This window comes from Primulina eburnea, chromosome 14, assembly GCF_022965805.1.
Source record: "Primulina eburnea isolate SZY01 chromosome 14, ASM2296580v1, whole genome shotgun sequence".
In the NCBI taxonomy this organism is placed as follows: domain Eukaryota; kingdom Viridiplantae; phylum Streptophyta; class Magnoliopsida; order Lamiales; family Gesneriaceae; genus Primulina; species Primulina eburnea.
In genome coordinates this window covers 25,264,156-25,283,525 of record NC_133114.1, presented here as the reverse complement: position 1 = coordinate 25,283,525, position 19,370 = coordinate 25,264,156, and the positions used below count along the sequence as shown (strand labels likewise).

At 34.9% G+C, this 19,370-nt stretch overlaps 2 protein-coding genes across 3 annotated transcripts; one reads left to right on the top strand and one right to left on the bottom strand.

Moving 5' to 3' along the window:
* Window positions 1-3,347: 3,347 nt before the first annotated feature.
* Window positions 3,348-7,216, top strand: LOC140811558 (uncharacterized). Its single transcript, XM_073169508.1, has 2 exons — window positions 3,348-6,244; window positions 6,674-7,216. The coding sequence occupies exons 1-2, from the start codon at window positions 3,670-3,672 to the stop codon at window positions 7,081-7,083; spliced, it is 2,985 nt and encodes a 994-aa protein (XP_073025609.1). The 5' UTR covers window positions 3,348-3,669; the 3' UTR covers window positions 7,084-7,216.
* Window positions 7,217-12,293: 5,077 nt separating this feature from the next.
* Window positions 12,294-18,804, bottom strand: LOC140811711 (uncharacterized). 2 transcript variants are annotated; one of them, XM_073169767.1, is made up of 8 exons: window positions 18,656-18,804; window positions 16,980-17,721; window positions 16,799-16,876; window positions 16,078-16,324; window positions 15,182-15,281; window positions 13,999-14,137; window positions 12,768-13,070; window positions 12,294-12,667 (listed from the first exon to the last, which is right to left on the bottom strand). In XM_073169767.1, the coding sequence occupies exons 2-8, from the start codon at window positions 17,607-17,609 to the stop codon at window positions 12,473-12,475; spliced, it is 1,692 nt and encodes a 563-aa protein (XP_073025868.1). In that variant the 5' UTR covers window positions 17,610-17,721; window positions 18,656-18,804; the 3' UTR covers window positions 12,294-12,472. The 2 variants fall into 2 exon arrangements, with proteins under 2 accessions (XP_073025868.1, XP_073025867.1); XM_073169766.1 differs by lacking the exon at window positions 18,656-18,804 and having other exon boundaries at window positions 16,980-18,632.
* Between the last annotated feature and the right edge of the window lie 566 nt (window positions 18,805-19,370).

The following is a 19,370-nucleotide window of genomic DNA, read 5'->3' as shown; positions in this document are numbered from 1 at the left end:
ACATAAAAAATATGGCAAAAACTTGTGTGAGAAGGTCTCACAGGTCGCATTTGTGAGACGGATCTCTTATTTGGGTTATCCATGAAAAAGTATTATTTTCTATGCTAAGAGTATTACTTTCTATTGTGAATATGGGTATGGTTAACTCATCTCACTGATTATGATCCGTGAGACGGTCTCACAAGAGACTCACTCAAAAAATATTATATAGCTAGCTAGTTATCTATATAAATACATTTGATAGGAAAAACTATTATATATAACATGCATGTTTTCAGCTATACAAACGCATTTAAAATGTAATTACACAATATATAATGATGTGATCTGGGCGAAATGGATGAGCCGGGTCGGGTGCTCCACCAGATCTGCTATCAAGATAATGAAGGAAACTGAGCAAGGTGTATTCCAACCAGAAGCTGCTTTCCTGGACGAATAAGATGCCCTGCACTCAAGGAAATAACCACGTGAATGAGCGCCGGAGGGGTGTCCGGCGTGGTCACTCCGATGCTTAAATCAGCGAAGGATTTAAGCAAAAAACTAATGTAACCAAGTGATGGTTGTGATATTAGTGTAAGAGTGAAGGCAAAAATGAATTAATCCCAAATGCAAAGAGAGAACCTGGTATTTATAGTAGGAGAAGTAATGATGACCTCGTTCTTCGTGCTACCTATTAATTATAGTAGGGCGGCTGATTGTACCATATAACCTGATACGTCAAATCATATACTAGTCACATCCCGCCTGTCTGATTTTGTCAACCATTTAGTGTTAGAGATAGGTCGGCCGCCTACACCCTATCTCATTGGTATACTCGAGTGCGGCGCTTATATCGATGGGGCCCGAGAGGGAAGCCTCCCAGAAATTTGCATGAGAGCCCATGCCCCCAATAGCCCGGGGAAAAGGTGTCCGATCACTGGCCCGGCCTTCTGATGAACCATCTACATAGATCCTCCATGTCCTTGAGCTATCCCCTCAATGTCCCAAGTTGCTTGAGATCCGGGCTTCTGTGCAGATCTTCGCCCTCTTGGCTCGGATTTATCCATGACCCGGGAATATTCCATTTTCCTGAGGTGCCGAGCACTATGCATGGCCCGGGACATTCCAGAGTATCATCATATAACATTCGTGCAATTCTATACACAATATATAAAATAAATTATATATATATATATATATATATATATATATATATATGTATATATATATATATATATATGTATATATATATATATATATGTATATATATATATATATATGTGTGTGTGTGTGTGTGTAAAACTGAACATTTGTTCAAACGTGGAGTAAATTGAAACGACCATCAAATCTGCAAGAATAGGAAAAAACACATGTTAGAATATAATCAAAATGCATGAGATTTGAAAAGAACAAAAGGCAAAAACTCATCTATACCTCTCAAAATTGGCGAAAACAGGTGAAAAAAATGAGAGGAGAGGGTTTTATACACGAATTGCGACGATTTTTTAATAAAACCACCGCAGATGAAAAATTGTTGCTAAATAGCGATATTTCAAGAAGACTCAAAATTTTGTCTAAAATTTTTTCCACTAAAACAAACAAATATAGAAGAAAGTGACCAAAATTATAATTGAACAATCGCAAAGTCTATCATTCTATAAATCTCTTATAACTGCGACGATTAATCAAGCATCATTGGTAAATTTGGTAAATTGTACGACGATTTTACTTTTTCGTCACTATTAGCTACAATTTTTTCATACCATCACTACTAACGACATTTGAAGTAAAAGCGTCATCATTTTAGCGACTATTCTTGTAAAATTATCGCTAATTTACCACTATTTCAGAAAACTGTATTAATTTGACTGTTTTATTAAAACCGTCTGACAAATTCGAATTAGCGACTGATTTAGGAACGTTTTCTCTAATTATGTCGCAAATTGCTCCATTTTTTGTAGTGACATGTTATGTGGGTGTTTTTATATGCCGGAACCTCTCATTCATAGTCCAAGATCACATTTTCCCATGCATCGATTTTCTCCACTTTTAAGGAAGTTCTTTTTATTTAGTGCAAATGCAATACAAGAGCACTCTTTTCAATGTAAAGAAAGAAGGATCACATATTTATCTCTCTTTTTGAAGTGGAAGATCTAAAGCAAATATCTTTAGACCATGCTTTACTTTTTGCCCTCTCTTTAGACATATTCCTTATTCTAATAAAGCTCAAAATATACACTAATATGCTGTGAATTGGGCCCAATTTTCGTAGGACAAAGGCAGGGAGAAGGAATAAAGCTACCACATTTGCTTCTTCAATGCAACATGAATATTACATAATTATTATATATTTGATCATTCTTCAAAAAACAAAGTAATGATATATTAATAATTACCACCTTTCACTTTACTTACATTCCACTGTTTTTGCAGGCACATGACACCAACTCCTTCTAGCAGCGGGCATTGCAAGCTAAACCAGCAAAAGTTTCATGCTAGATTTTGCATCAGTCCAACTCCATGTTTTGATTTTGTGGTCCTGCCAGCTCACCTCCAACTCGACCCACATCTCATCTCAGGACTCAACCACGAGCGAAAAATTTTGTTCAGAAACTCGAAACGGTGGGGAAAGTGTCGACAGTTTAATAGAAAAGATTACATAGAATTAACTATCAGGTGTTGATGATCACGTTTATCTGAATAAATCAGCAACCTCGATATGATCAGGAATTAAACATTGAGAAGTGCTTGAATATCAACTTGAAAACTATACTAGAAATAGCTAAAGGGACAAGTTTTATGCCAAAGAAGTTAATTATAAGGATTGTACACTGCTCCCAGTAGGGGCACAAAGTGCAAGCCATGCAGATTCTGCAAATATATTCGATCCAATACAGAAAACGGTCCAAAATTTCTTTTGTTTTTACTCATTAAAAAAAATATATATAATACAATAACATTGACAACTACAATGCCAAACTGTAGAACTTCTGTTGTCATTTTCAATCTTTGGATGAATGATACTGCATGAAATACTTGGCCATATAGTGGCAAGAATTGATTAAAAATTTCCACTTAACAACTTTAATATAATTTACACATCCATGAAAAATCAGAATCCATGGTTATCGTTAATCAGATATGTGAAAGCCAAGTCAGCCATTCTTGATTGCTGAAAGTGCAATTTCATCATCTGGCACTCAAAATAAAGGCCATCACTTTGAGTAAAGTAGAAGGGTGATTTGGACATTCAAATAAAGAGGGAGGGAGCAAGAAATAAAGGGTGGGGTGGTGAATCGACTTTACTTTTTTGTTTTCTCTCAATATTTAACTTTAAATTTATGCTATCTATCAAACGTTCTTATTGGTTTCCCCCTCCTTCGTCTTTCTTCTTTTGCTTAAACTAATGATAAGGTTCTTCAACAAATTTGATCTTATAGTCTCATTCATCAATTCTGGTCTGAAAGAAAAAAGAGAAAGCTAGAGGGAGAAAAGGGGTAACTTAGCTTCTTCCTTGAAGTTGGAGAGGCTTTTCTAAAAGATGATTGATTTTTCAAAATGCATATATGAAGTTCTTCGTATGCTCTTTTCCTTTTATAGGAAATCTATCATCTGCCCGCCTCTTGTAATCCTTTGCTTATTCTTCATGCCCTTCCGAACTTGTTTCCCGTGAAATATTTCCAAGAAAATATGGTGCCCTTTATCTTCTGCACACTCACATTTTTCTCCCTCGTGGACAGTTCTGTTTCTTCATCTATTGTTTCCGATTTTCAGGCTTTAATCGCACTGAAACAAGGATTTCAGTTCTCTAATTTGGCTATAAGCACTTGGAATTCTTCTAATCCCAGCTTGGTTTGTTCTTGGAGTGGAATCACATGCCTCGATGATAGAGTAATATCTCTTGATATATCGAACCTTGGTCTGTATGGCTCTGTTTCCCCTGAAATTTCAAGTCTTGACAAGCTGGTAGAGCTGTCCATTGATGGAAACAACTTCACAGGTGAAATCAAGATAGAGAAAATGAGCAGCCTTTCTTTTCTCAACATATCCAATAATCAGTTTAGTGGGTCTTTGGATTGGAATTATTCTAGCCTTGCCAATTTACAAGTGATCGATGCATATAACAACAATTTCTCTGCTTATCTTCCAGAAGGAGTATTGAGTTTGAAGAGTCTCAAGCACTTGGAATTAGGAGGAAACTATTTCCAAGGGGAAATCCCTGTAAGTTACGGGAATTTAGTTGAACTGGAGTATTTGTCATTGGCAGGAAATGATCTTCAAGGGAAAATTCCAAGGGAACTGGGAAATCTTACTAATTTGAGGGAGATGTACTTGGGATATTACAATATTTATGACGGTGGAATTCCAAAGGAATTCGGGAAGTTGGTGAATCTAGTTCACATGGATCTTTCAAGTTGTCAATTGCATGGTTCAATCCCTTCAGAGGTAGGGAATTTGAAGTCGCTGGACACTATCTTTCTGCATGTAAATCTGCTATCGGGGCCGATCCCAAAGCAATTAGGTAACTTGACAAGACTTGTAAATCTTGATCTTTCTGTCAACGCATTCACGGGAGAAATCCCATACGATCTTATCAACCTCAAGCAAATCAAGCTTCTCAATCTGTTCATGAATAGATTGCACGGCTCAATACCAGGATTTGTTGCTGATTATCCGGAGTTAGAAACTCTTGCGATCTGGATGAACAATTTCACAGGCGTTATCCCAACGAACCTTGGCCAAAATCAGAGGCTGCAGGACCTGGACTTGTCTTCAAACAAGATCACTGGTACAATCCCTAAAGACTTGTGTTCCTCGAAACAGCTTCGAATTCTAATACTTCAGAAAAATTTCCTTTTTGGCTCAATACCAGAGGAATTGGGCATGTGCACAAGTCTGGTTAGGGTGAGGTTGGGGTATAACTACTTGAATGGGAGCTTACCAAGTGGCTTTATTTACTTGCCTGAACTAAATTTTCTTGAATTGCAGAGCAATATGTTGTCTGGATTCTTGTCTGAGAGTAGTAACAGTTCGACCAACCAAACTAAATTGGGCCAAATAAACCTATCAAACAATCAGATTTCAGGAATTTTGCCATTATCCCTTTCAAAATTTCCTTCCTTACAGATACTTTTGCTAAGTGGAAACAATTTTTCTGGTCCAATCCCTCCTTCAGTTGGTGAACTCCACCAAGTAGTACGAGTTGATCTTAGTGGAAATTCACTTGCTGGCGAAATCCCACATGAAATAGGCAACTGTCTCCATCTCAATTATTTAGATTTGAGCGACAACAATTTATCTGGCGCAATCCCAGAAGAAATTTGCTATATTCGAATCCTGAATTACTTGAACCTGTCAAGAAACCACTTGAATGAAGCCGTGCCCCAAGCCATTGGCTTGATGAAAAGCCTTACAACAGCGGACTTCTCATTCAACAATCTATCTGGAAAACTACCCGAATCAGGGCAATTTTTAGTCTTCAATGCTTCGGCATTCATGGGGAACCCTGAACTGTGTGGATCCTTATTGAACAACCCCTGCAGCTTTGCAACAATAACTACTCCACCTAGAAAATCAAGCAATTCCTTTAAACTAATCTTTGCCCTTGGCCTGTTAATGTGCTCTTTAGTCTTTGCCGTAGCAGTTATCATCAAGGCCAAAACATTCAAGAGAAGTGGATCAAATTCTTGGAAAATGACCGCCTTCCAAAAGCTTGATTTCGCGGTTTCTGACATCCTGGAGTGTGTCAAAGATGGGAATGTGATAGGCAGAGGAGGAGCAGGGATCGTTTACCACGCCAAAATGCCTAATGGAGTTGAAATCGCTGTCAAGAAACTGCTAGGATTAAACAGCATTAACAGCCATGATCATGGCTTCAAAGCTGAGATTCAAACATTAGGCAACATCAGGCACAGAAACATAGTAAAACTCCTGGCATTTTGTTCCCACAAGGATACAAATCTTCTTGTGTATGAATACATGAGAAATGGCAGCTTAGGGGAGGCATTGCACGGGAAAAAGGGTGGACACTTGAACTGGAACTTGAGGTACAATATTGCACTGGATTCTGCCAAAGGGCTGTGCTATCTTCACCATGATTGCTCGCCTTTGATCCTGCACAGAGATGTCAAGTCAAACAACATATTGTTAAATTCAAGATTTGAAGCACATGTTGCGGATTTTGGTTTGGCCAGATACTTGGTGGATGGAGGTGTCTCTCAGTGCATGTCAGCAATTGCAGGATCTTATGGTTACATTGCTCCAGGTACATTTGCTTTGTTACCTCGTTCACTTTATGCTTAAAAACGTTCGGTTCCACCACCGCAAGTTTGCTACTTGGATGAAGTTTGTTATCTGTTGGTAGCTATTTAACTCTCAAACTTAAAGTATGAGGACTCTTAACTCATTTCATCTATATTGGTCAATGTCACTCGTCAATACATGATTTGTGTCATCACATTCTTGTAATGTTAACTCGTAACATAGAAACATTGACGAGGAAAAATCTGAAGCATAACAGTTAATATATTCTTAAGAACACAGAGAGCCAAACTTCAATTTTCGATTGAGAAACTCAGTCTCTGCTCCGCTCTTCAAGTAGTAATCTGGAAACAATGCTTTTCCTGTCGGAGAATCAAGTTTAGATCTGAGGAAAATACTTTTCCGTATCACTTGTTGGTGGATAATCTTGCAGAATACGCTTACACGTTGAGAGTTGACGAGAAGAGCGACGTTTACAGCTATGGAGTAGTCCTCCTCGAACTCGTCACCGGGCGGCGGCCGGTTGGAGAGTTCGGCGAAGGAGTGGACATTGTACAGTGGATAAAGTGTTCCACGACTTTCTGCAGAGAAGAAGTCACTCGAATCATCGACCCTCGGCTGACCGTCGTCCCCAAGGATGAAGCCATGCACTTGTTCTTCGTCGCAATGCTATGTACCCAAGAAAACAGCGTCGAGCGGCCCACCATGAGGGAGGTAGTGCAGATGCTGTCTGAATTCCCCCGACGATCGCCAGAACTTCAATCTTCTGCATCGGGAAGTGGGCATCCGTTACAGCAGAAGAAGAATCCTGATGAGAAAATTCCACATGATCTTCTTGTGTAAAGTTCTTGGAACTAAGGCTCTTTTTTTCTTTTTTTTTTTTAGAAAATATATACTTTAGTGTGGATGAATTTTATTTTGTTTTACTTTTTATTTGTTCAAATATGCATATACAATTAATTAGTAGAATATAAAATGCGAGATTATTTTATTTTAGTAAAATATTATTAAATATATATATTTTATTGATAATATTATATAATGGATATGTCTTTTTGGATTTTTATAAAATAAAGTATTTAAATACATAGTTTATATAAAATAGAAAACAGATAAAAAAAATTAATATATTCTACAATAAAAATCACTCAACACAATAAAAATGGAAATTGAATTGCCATTGTGGTTTTTCAAATAGAATTAAATGTGTGGTATTGAATGATTCTGAACTGTTACACGGTTTTTAGAGTAAAATAAAATTACAAAAATAACATATCTATTGAACAACTTTACTATATCAATCAAGTTTAGTAGGGAGTAAAGTAATATTTTTCGGTCAAATTAATATATATTATATAAAATAATTTTGAAATAAAAAATAATACATTTCAATCAAATCAGAATATATTACAAAATATTTATTCATAATATAATTAACAAAAAATGACATTTTTTGCAGTGAAAAATACTATCATGGACGTAAAATTATATTCTTTTCGTCTCACAAAATTGAATAATGAGACCTAATCTCACATGAGTTTTAGATGAGTAAATTAGTGATTTATTATTTACATATTTAATAAATACCTCATGAAATATTACACAGATATAAATATAATTATAAAATAAATAAATAAACAATGCGGTTGATGTTTTTTTAAAAAAATTAACACTACCATATAATGTGCACTGCAGTGAAGTTTATGATTTATTTAAAATAAATTACAAAAAATGGGTGGTCATTCGATTTGGGTGGCTTTTAAAAATGGGTTAATATTTTTTTGTCCAGTAACTTTTTTTATTTTTGACTTTTTATTTTTTTGGTCTTGGTCGATTATATTTTTGTATTTCGCTATTTTGGTCTATTTTCTCTCGAATGATCAATTTTCGTCGGAAAAAACTGACTAAACGGGGCACTAAATGACATCCAAAAAGAAATGTATATGAAATAAAAAAAGAATCCCTAATTTTTTTAGTCACATCAACGTCAATCATCGTTTTTTAATCATTTTTTTCGATGAAAATTGATCATACATGTAGAAAACCAACCAAAATAGCCATATATATAATAATGACAAAAATTTATGTGAGACGGTCTTACGGGTTGTATTTTGTGAAACAAATATCTTATTTGGATCATACATGAAAAAAAAATTACTTTTTATGCTAAGAGTATTACATTTTATTGTGAATATCGGTAGGGTTGACCCGTCTCACAGATAAAGATTTGTAAGATCATCTCACAAGAGACCTACTCAATGTATCGATATCAAAAATGGAAAATTTAGTTGATTGCACTTTATTGACCCATTTAAAATTGTTTGATCGCCCCTGAACATCACGGAGTGATATACGTGATTAATAGGGGATGATGGCTAATTGCACCAGACTACAATTTCGAAAAGTACAAAGACAGAAAATATATATTTTTTTAAAAATTAATAGGTTAATATATCCCTATAAAAAGCACATTTAACTTGCGTAAAAAAAAATCAAGTATATTTATCCATATTTACCCCATCCGTAAAAAAATTATATTTGGATTTTAAAAATATATGCTTTTAAATGTAATTAATTTTATGACTGGGCTTTTTTTCTTTTAAATGATCACCATGTTAAATAAAAACAATAAATATCAAAAGATAGCGCCGCGATTTTAGAAATACATCACAACATGAAACCAAAGAAACCCAATCAAAATATAGTAAGTTTCTTGTGAGACGGTCTCACGAATCTTTATCTGTGAGACGATCAACCTATCGATATTCACAAAAAAAAATTATACTCTTAGCATAAAAAGTAGGGATGCCAATGAGTCCGGGTTTTTACCCAGACCCGCAATGGACCCGCATGTATGGGGTGAGTTTGGGCATACTAAATGGGTTATGGAGTGGGTCTCGCGTCCAATTTTTCAGACCCGTCCGGATATAGGACGGGTCATGGATTCTATAATACCCGTCTCATATATGTGGATATAAATATTTTAGGGTTTTAGTTTTATTAATTTTCATTTTTTTAGTTGATCACCTCAAACATAACGATCTTGACTATTCCTATGTCAACTGTTGCATTTAAATCTGCTTTTAGCAATAGTAGAAGAATAGTTGTCCTCATCTTAGTAGACTTAAATATTGCCTACTCGCTGATTTTATATTGATCTGTTTAATTATGTTATGACTTATTTTTGGGGATGTCAAGATTATTTTGGAGAGCTAGTAACTCTTTTTTTTATGTAATTCTTTATGTCGTGAAAATACTTTGTTTATTATTATTAAATGTGGTCAAAGACATAAATTAATTTTTCACAATGTTGTATTTAGAGGCTTGTCTGTTTCATAATTAAGTCATGTTAGAAGAAATATTATTTTTTTATTTTAAAAAATTCGGGTCTCACGGGTCTACCCGGCTCCGTTTCGTATTCGAGGTGGGGTGGGTTCGAAATATATTTAACTGGGGTGGAGCGAGTAATAGGTCAAAATTTTTTTAATGAGGAGGGTCTTGGGTTTAGCCATACCCGCCCCATACCCGCCCATTGACATCTCTAATAAAAAGTAATAATTTTTTATGGATGACTCAAATAAGAGAACTGTCTCACAAAATATGATCCGTGATACCCCTCACACAAGTTTTTGCCATCAAAATATATCCTATGTAAAAACATAAATGAGAAAGCAACTAAATTCATCTCAAAACATGAACCAAGATCCATTTCAAGTTGCCCCAGTGCCCTTCATTTGTCACTGCATAAGATCCATCTCTTCAAGACTCTCCCTTGTGAAGAATGGAAGCTGCGGCAGAGCCGGAATTTGCATCGGCAACAACCCAGACATCATATACGGTGATGGAGCCGCCTGGGGCGCGTAAAATCGTGGCAAAGACCGTGGGCTGTGACCTATCATAGGATCCATTGCTGTTGGCTCGTAGAAGACCTGATGCTTAAACGAAATATTCCTACTAGTCGATGCACCCCCGAACCGCACACAATGATCATTATCACTCAACATGCGCATCATCATTGAATTATGGTTCACAGAATGCGATTCTTGATGATGATCCAAATCAGGGCAATTCGTAGGTTTCACTGAGGAGATTGCTGGCTGGTTTATGACTTCAAATTCGATATTCCCTGTTTGGATAATCCCTGGGTTGTATAAACTTTGGCTTTGGGATGGATTCAATCCCCCAAAATCAGTCAAATCCACATCCAAAAGCTCTTTACTTCTCTTCAAATGAACTGTTGGCCTGATGTGCTCATATTTAGCTCTCAAATTTGCAGCAAAATCTCTCAACTGCGCTTCTGTCAAACAGTTCAAGAAATCCATCCAAGTGGGAAACCTTGCTTCCATGTTCTTTTTACGAAGCTTCGAAAGCTCGTCCTCGATCTTTTTCTTCCTGTCATGGAAGAAATCAGACAAGCCAAAAGACTTGTTCCCTGAATCCTTGTTCTTGGCTTTGTAAATGTTGATTATGCGTCGCATTTCATCGATGTTTTCGGGCCAGAACTCAGGGTCAGTGGAACCCTTCTCCTGTTTCGGACCGTAGATTATTATGCATGCATCAACAGCACAAAGTGTGGTGAATTCTCCAATTTTTCTCATCAAGCCCTCTTTTCTTTTCTTGAAAGTTATGTTTCTTGATTTTTCTTTTCTTATTAGTTCCATGTTCAATTTTGCTCTCCCCATGTCTGCATTCACAAATATTCAAAAACCACACTATATATCAGTTAAGAAAACATAGATACATATGATGAACATCATATCATAAATTTTAAAAAATAACAAAAAATACCATTATTATAATTATTTCAATTAATTATCAAAAAATCTAATAAAAATTCATCTTTAAATTCTTAATCTCAACATAATATATAAAAAAAATTCGGAAAAGTTAATGAAAAAAAAATAACATATTCAAAATTATGTTAATTAATAACCAAAAAATCTAGATTTAAAGTTCTTAAATTAATTTTACACAAATTATTTTGCGAACCAAAAAATATATGTTCACAGACAGACAGAAAAACTCATTCATATGCACACAACATTTGAAAAGGATTACTACTGAGATAAATTACGATTGATTTTTTAGCATGTGTAGTAAATAGAAACAGACAATACCGTTCATAAGAAAAATTATATATTATTAATCCATGCATTAAAAAAAGTAGTGAAATTGATGGGAAAAGAAAAGATAAGAAAGTACCTGTGTGCAGAAGTTAATGGTTTCTTCTTTGAGAGAATTTGGGGTTAATGAATTCAAAACTATTACAATAGTTTTTTATTTACATTTTTTTGAATGTTTGTTATTACATATATACATATAATATATGGTAAGAAGAAGAGTTAAATATGATTAATCAATAATGTCAACGGAAAGATTTACTTCTTTTTAACTGATTTCCATATCATTTTGTAGTTATTTACGGCATAATTAATGTATTTAAGTATGTTAATAGAATATTTACATTATATCCTCTATCATTCTTCCATCTTTTGAGGGAAATAATTATTCATATGTTGTGCTTAATTACATCTCCGAATTTACATGTTATTGATTCTCGGATATATGTATTTTTTTTAAAGAGTGAGTCTTATGTGACAAGCTCTCACGGATTTATATATGAGCTGACTCGTTATATATTTACAAAGAAAAGTAATATTTTTGACTATAAAAAAAATATTTTTTCATGAATCTTTTAGGGTTGAATATATTTGTGAATTATTGGTATTTAAAATGAATTGATTGTGGTAATAAAAAAATGATTGGATTGTGTAGTTTTTAATCATCGTTAATTTTGACTCTCAAAAGGTTTTTTACAACCGGAAATATACTGTGTAACCAATGAAGGACAGACCAGAACATAATTTATATTTTTAGACTAAACATATATTAGCCATGAAGAACTTGGATCAAATTTGACTGTCAAGTTTTACGACATAATATGGTGAAAGAAATGATATTACTCGTATTAGAATATATATTACAAAAAGTGTGACTCCAATTTTGCCTTCCAATTTTCTGTTAAAGAGGATTTTGTGATAAAAATTTAGAGCTAGAAAAACAGAAAAGTAACCCTATTTATATAGCAAGTACAAGTTTACTTGAATCTTACAATTGTTTAGCTCTTCAAACACTTGAACTCAAAGCCTATGTTCCAGCAATTGATGGGAAAATCAATCAGATCCACTAATGAGAGAGACGTTGTTGTATACCTGTAGAAGCCCGCAAGATTCTATTCCATAAATTTTGAAATGGCGGAATGAAAGGAAGTTCTCCTCCGGGGGCGACCCACCAACGAATGAGGGCCGTTCCAAAAAGACTCAGAATTTTCTGCAAACAACGTTCCACATAACTGTAAAAGCATTGGATTCTCGAGATAACGAAGATTCTCCAACATTTTAGCTCTTTGTTTCTTATCTAGAAAATCCTGTAGGTAATCAAGGAATAAGAACCATGTCAATAACTTTTCAACTGCAAATGGAAAAGAATGCCAGCAACTAGTTTTCGATATTGATATAGTTAACTACCTTCGGCTTCTGTTGATCAAGTGCGGCATTTCCATCCTCGTCGTGCACACTCATTTCTTTCTTAGTTTCACTTGATATGCTGTCGCCTGAGGCTAAATGTGGCGTATGACATTGTCTACTATTTTCATCTCCTGAGATATGACCCAAATCTTCGGAACCCTCCCCTTTTCCTGTAATTGTAACATCATTCTCCTTTGCCTGGCTATACAAATTTCTGATATGTCCCAACTTCATATCTTGTCCTTTCCTTTCTGCGTCTGAGTGGTTCTCTATAGTTGACGAGGCATACATGCCAAAGGGACTCTGTTCACAGGAAGCCCTCCTTGAGAAATTTGAAAATAATTCTATCATAAAAGGAAAAGGAAAAGACACACACACACACACATTCTCTCTTGCTCTCCTCATTCTCATTCTCATTCTCGACATGCAAACTTCTTGATGAAACATATACAGCGTTTGAAACTCTCTTCAGCTCTTCATTTTCAAAATGAAACAAACATTTTAATGGAACATATACCACCGACTCTTAAAAAGCAGACCACAGCCTCACCCGCATACAAAAAGCACAAATTAAAGCTCAAAATGACACTTTTCCGGCCTTCATCTCCCAAAGAAAAACAATACTCAAAATTCCTTATCAGCATCTGAAAGAAACAGAATATATACCAAAAACATGGAAAAATCTTTATCATTCGAAACAATTTTTTATCTAAAATTTCAACCCTCAAGTTCCATTCTTCAATTTTTTTCATCCCAAAATATAACGCCTTTTTAACACTCAGTCATCGGTTTTTGCTTCTTTCTCATGCACACATGCTGTTTTGTGTCCATGCAAGTGTATTCACAAGTCATGAGAAGAAAAATATCTTAACAAAAAGTATGGATTGATGCTATAGTTACTTGAGATTAGGTAGCCAAAAATCCCAAGCCACAGAACTCATGTCGCTCAATCTTTAGGGTAAAATGCATCCCTTTTTAGGACATAATCACAAAAACTATCATACTCTGTTAGAAAATTACAAAATTCGCATCAAAGTTTTCTTGTTGTCCAATGCTTTCTTACTTATTGTTAGTGCCGTTAAGAAAAGGCGGTGGCATCATCATGGATAGTCTCTGTAATTATGTTAAACCTCAGGGTGTCTGAATTACCTAATCTTTTAAGGATTATTATCAATTTTAAGATTGTTATCTGATAAAGCAACAAATATAGCCAAATTGAACAGAGAATTACCTCAGGCTTCATGTCTTCACCCACAGAGTCATCACTGTCGTCAGTTCCACCCATCATTCGAACAATCTCCTCTCTCTCTTGCCTTCGTCGCATCATTACACATATAGCGCATTGGCAGCCTTCCTTATGCTTCTTAAGTCTGCAGAACAGAAGATACATATACAGCAGAATGGGTCAAGAAGTTCAAGATCCTGATGTTATTTTTCTGGTAACTGCATGTAAATAGTTTGTAATGAAAGGATATCAATTTTTTTTTTCAAAAATATAAAGCATCTCTCGATAAAAATAGAACCAAGTTATGCTACAAGAAATTGCTTCCACGAGAGATTGGTCTAGGTAATACCACCATGATGCAATAAATTCAGTAATAACTTTCTTTATTCGGCAGAAAGCAACCGAGTGTATAGAAAAGGAAATAAAATAAATAAAGAAGAAAGGAAAGCATTTTAGAAATATCTAAACAAGGTCCACATAAATAATTCACCTTCCAAAAAAAATTATCGATTGATACAGCACATCAGTGTTCTATCATTTCAACCTTAAATTTTCCTAGACAATCCAAGGCTTAAAATATCTTACAACGCATATTAGAACTGCGTCAAAAGGAGGGCAAAAGAACTATTGGACGCAGTTAATTTTCATCGGTAGATATTTTATTTTGGAATTATTAGAGATTGAAGGTGAGGAACTAAGTATAATAGATGAGGAAAAGAAAATCTGCTATCTTCTGAAATGACTCGAACTTTGAGTGCATCTTAATTTCAAGCAAAACAAATCTCAAACTTCATACCAATTTGAATTTAATGGATTTAATGAGATCAAATATGAGTGAAGGTATATAATTAACAGTGTATGCTGCAAAGCATATTTGTATTATACATTTCCTTCATTTTTCATTTATCACCAAAAAAGGAAAATGTTCTACTAAGAGTTTTCTTCTCACATAAGCAAAATCTATGAGAACTAAGTAAGCTACAAAATTCCGATTAAAAAGATTTATTAAAGTTTATCTTCCAGAGGGAAATGTAAGAATTTGAAGTCCTTTGGCCCTATGTGCTACTTTCCGATTTTCTCTATTTTATTAAACGATATCTTGTTTATAATGAAGAAAATCAATATGAGATACAGTACTAATAAAATCAAATGTAGAACAAATGATGCATGGTAAACAGCAGAATCATACCCATGAAACTTTTTACCCGAAAGGCTGAAAGCACCACTTTCCATTGGTGTATTTCCTTGACTTGAAAGAGTAATTTCGGTAACTGGTGTGCTATCAACACCTGATGAATAAGAAAAACCTGATAGCTAACAACTTGCTAACTCCAGTAACCAGAACTGAGTGAATTGTTGCAAAAAACTTACTGAAGAAACAAGAAACGAGTATCTGAAAAATTTAAAAGGAAATCACATGACTACAGCACAGGAATGACAATGTACAAGTCCTAGTACTCCAGATATTTTCACAACGGGCAAGACAAGATTAAAGCTACTAATCTCAGTTCACCAACCAAAAACTAAAGCAACAATAAGATCACTTGAAGAAAGTGATTTAAATTTGAAAATTGTGAAAAACATCGTTGATTATGGATCATTTTTCAGGATTTGATCATGAAAAAATGTTAAAACTGTTTGGATGGGTTGAAAATCATGGATTTGGCAAGGAAAAGTTTATACAAAAAATTGAAGAAATGAGAATAAAATGTGCACATAAAACTCAAGATAAACAGATTTGACACATCTGCAAGGAAAAGTAGAGATGATTTCAGAAATATAATCCAGAAACTGAGAAGGTTGTAATTTTCAATTGGATTATTTTCAATTTTCACCATTTTGTTCTCTCAATTAACATATAGACGGGCACATAATCTATAAGTAATTTAACCTGAATTAGATCTTTTTGTGAAAACTACCTTATAGACAGCTAAATGCACATTCTCTCCCTCTTTCTAGTAAGAAAAAAGAATGTAGTATTTCCAACTAACAGCGACAAAAATATACGAGGAAATCAAATCACTTGAATCTGAAGCACAGAGATTAAAATACAAAAATAAAAAAAAAACAAAAAAAAAACAATACCATTAGTTTCCTGAGGCTGATCATCATTGAATAAACCAACAGTGATCCAATACTTTGCGAAGTTTTTCCTCACCCGCTTCATGAGTTCAACAATATAATCGCCTTTATTATTATACTTGTAGCAGTTATCCCATATGTACTGTACATCCCTGAAAACATCCTCTGAATTCTTGTATTTAACACCTTTTTCAAGGTTACTACATATTGTACCAAAATCCATAGGTGTATCAATGACATCGAAATAGTCCTGTTTCATTGCAGATGAAACTTATTTTAAAAAACTGACCAATTCCTGAAACCCATTGATGTCAAGAGTTCAGCTTACCCATTCACAGAAATTTTACAATGACAAGCAGCATAAATCATCGCGATTGAAATGGAAATATCAAAACTGAAGGTAAAAGAAAAATATGGCTTCTGTCTTTCAGACCCTGATGCTGTGTTATTTGAGCAACTTGAATTTTTATTTGTTGAGATTTATTTGAAAACAGCAAAGCAAAACTGTAATAAGTGACAAATCAAGGGCAAAAGGTATTAATATTTTCAACATCCCACAAATTAAAGAAATCCAACAATTAAAACCTCACCCCCTCCTCCTTCACTCCCATTTTCCCCCTTCACAATATATTTCCTAAACAAAAATTTAAGAACCATAAAAAAAGGTATAGGAAGCTTCGCTCATTTTGCATGAAGAAAAATGCAACAAACAAATCATGCTTACCGGTATTCCAAGAGCAACAGGATTAACTGGAACATTGAAGGGTTCAGCTGCATCCATTTTCATGACCTTTCTTATTACCTGTGAGAAGAACAAGTGTTTCGGTGCCACAGGAAATAAAGTAACATTTATTGTATCTTCGCATAGAAAATCATAATTAAACTTCGAATAAAAGCAGTATTACTTCCAAGGCAGCTTTCAGCTCTTGCTCATTGTTTTTTGAATCCTGATGGAGTAACTCCACATCCTTCTTTTCCGTCCTATCTCCCTTGACAGTTTCAGTATTGCTACACGGGCTCATACTTGAACAGGCAAATCCCTTCGACGATTTAATCTTTATACCCATAGACTTTTTAGATATATTTCCAGATCTGCCTTCCTTAGCCTCAGACAAAGAGTTTGAACTGTCTTCCATTCTGTCATTGGGAACTAGCTGCTTTTCAGAACCAAATTGTTGGCTACTCTTTTCAGTGTCGCTAAGTGTAGGAGCATCTGAGGAAGTATGATGAGATTCTAAATTTTTTGACGTTTTGATCTTCACTTTTACCCGTGTATAAACAGCTTTCACAGATGTATTATTAACTGATCGTCCTACAGAATGAGCATTAGAAAGTACTTCTGCTTGACCACCTTCTGGTGGAGATGGTTTCGTCTCAGCATCCGTTCCAGAGTCAACCACATTGTCAGAATCATCCAAAGGAGAGTTGTCTTCTGTATTCAAACTGGCAACATTAGAAACTACATCATTTGCGGCAGTTGCGCTTAACTTTGGTTTTTTAGCTTTTCCTTTCTTACTTCCACGCCTCCGCTTCATTTAGTCTTATTAACGCTGGTCTTTCAGAAGTCAAGATCCTCAATGGTGACCCAAGAACAAATTAGTAGAACAGTAAAATCAACTAGCTCCAGGAACAGGTAAATATTTCAACCTACAAATTATCATAGTACGGTTCTTCATTGTGAAAAATACAGATCATTAGCATATTTCTACACAACAACTCGTGACATCCACCACGATATTAATATGCAATGATTAGTCAGAAGGCATTACAGGTATTACATCCTTACTTTTGGAGATTGCAATTTATCATCCAATACCAAAACGTTTCTTTTCACAGTCAGATATAACTGATCCGGAAGAAGGTCCATTGAACTCATAACAAAATCATTAACTAGACATCAAAATGGCTACAGAGCTGAATCTTTCTTATCTCTACAATTTATGCAACTTCAAATGATAAAAAAAATTCTTCCATATTATTTACACTTCAAATTAAAGCTGAAATATGTGTGTTCATAAACTAAAATCATTGAATAACTCTTTAACATGGGCTTTTTATTTTTCACTAGCATAGGAAATTAACAATTATAAATAAACCTCCCAATTGTTAATCTTTATCTACTTCACAGGAGCTATTTGTTCCCGAACGAGTAAAATTCAAGCAAACGTCGATTCATAAGACGTTAAGCCCTATAATTTACTCATCCACATACAATCATCAGAACATCTCCCACAATTCAAAATTTATACTCCAAACAACAATGCAGCCCAACAGTAAAGCAAATATGGACAAAAGTTTCAATTTTACAACCCCGAAGATCGCAGAAAACCATGCGAACAAACCCTAAAACCCACAAATCAGAAGCCCCCTGAAATTCCTGCCATCATTACGAAAAAATCCAAAATTGAAGCAAGAAAATACACAAAAGGCAAAGAAAAAATTCCAAAGAAGAAGAAAATTAAGATAGCCGAAGGCAACTCAGACAAAAAAGTACGCAAAAAAGACAAAAAAAAAAATGAACAGAACGACTCAAGAGAGATGATTGGCAAAGGAGTGAGACGTACTTTGGTGTATGGATTACCTGTTTCAAATATTTATACGTTGTCGTTAGCGTCTCCGAATGCAAAATCAAAATCTGAATCAATTTTTAATATTTTCGTTTGCCCATTAAACCGAAGCGTTTCGGTTCTTATATCCTTTCCCCTGCTTTCCGAACCTTCTGTGGAACCCATTATTTTTGCTATTTCCACTCCATTAAAAGATGAGCGGACTAGACCAAGCCACGGTTCGGGACAACTGGACCCGGCCAATTGTCAATGGGTTGATTAACTGTGATCGTATCCGACCTGGTTACGATTTTAGGGTTAAAAATTCATTGGCCCGCCTGATCGATGGTTAAAAACATGTAGGCTTGTCAACATGTCGATTATTTATAATATATTTTTTAAAAAATATATGGCCACAATCAGTCCATCATGTGGACGTTGGAGATGAACGATCAAGATCAAGTGGTTGTTGATCGACCTGACATATTTGAACTATTGGGTTGACCATCTAATCATCATCATTATTATGGAATTTGAAATGGACGGCCATGATTTTGTGGCTGTGGATGATCTGTCATTGTGTATAGGGATGTAAACAATCGAAATCAAACAAAACAGTATCAGACTTGAGCTTGACTCGTTTAATATTGTTTGAGGCTCAAGCTTGGTTTGTATTAAAATTACTAAGCTCGAGAAAAGCTTGAGCTCGGCTCGTTAGAAGCTCGTTTATCATGTTAATCAAACTGGGCT

Excerpts from the sequence above, each read along its gene's own strand:
- LOC140811711 (XM_073169767.1), bottom strand. The coding sequence starts at position 17,609 with ATGAAGCGGAGGCGTGGAAGTAAGAAAGGAAAAGCTAAAAAACCAAAG. Across the intron at positions 16,877-16,979 it reads AGCTGAAAGCTGCCTTGGAA|GTAATAAGAAAGGTCATGAA; the intron begins GTAATACTGCTT and ends TTCTTCTCACAG. Across the intron at positions 12,668-12,767 it reads TTGATCAACAGAAGCCGAAG|GATTTTCTAGATAAGAAACA; the intron begins GTAGTTAACTAT and ends GATTACCTACAG.
- LOC140811558 (XM_073169508.1), top strand. The coding sequence starts at position 3,670 with ATGGTGCCCTTTATCTTCTGCACACTCACATTTTTCTCCCTCGTGGAC. Across the intron at positions 6,245-6,673 it reads TTATGGTTACATTGCTCCAG|AATACGCTTACACGTTGAGA; the intron begins GTACATTTGCTT and ends ATAATCTTGCAG.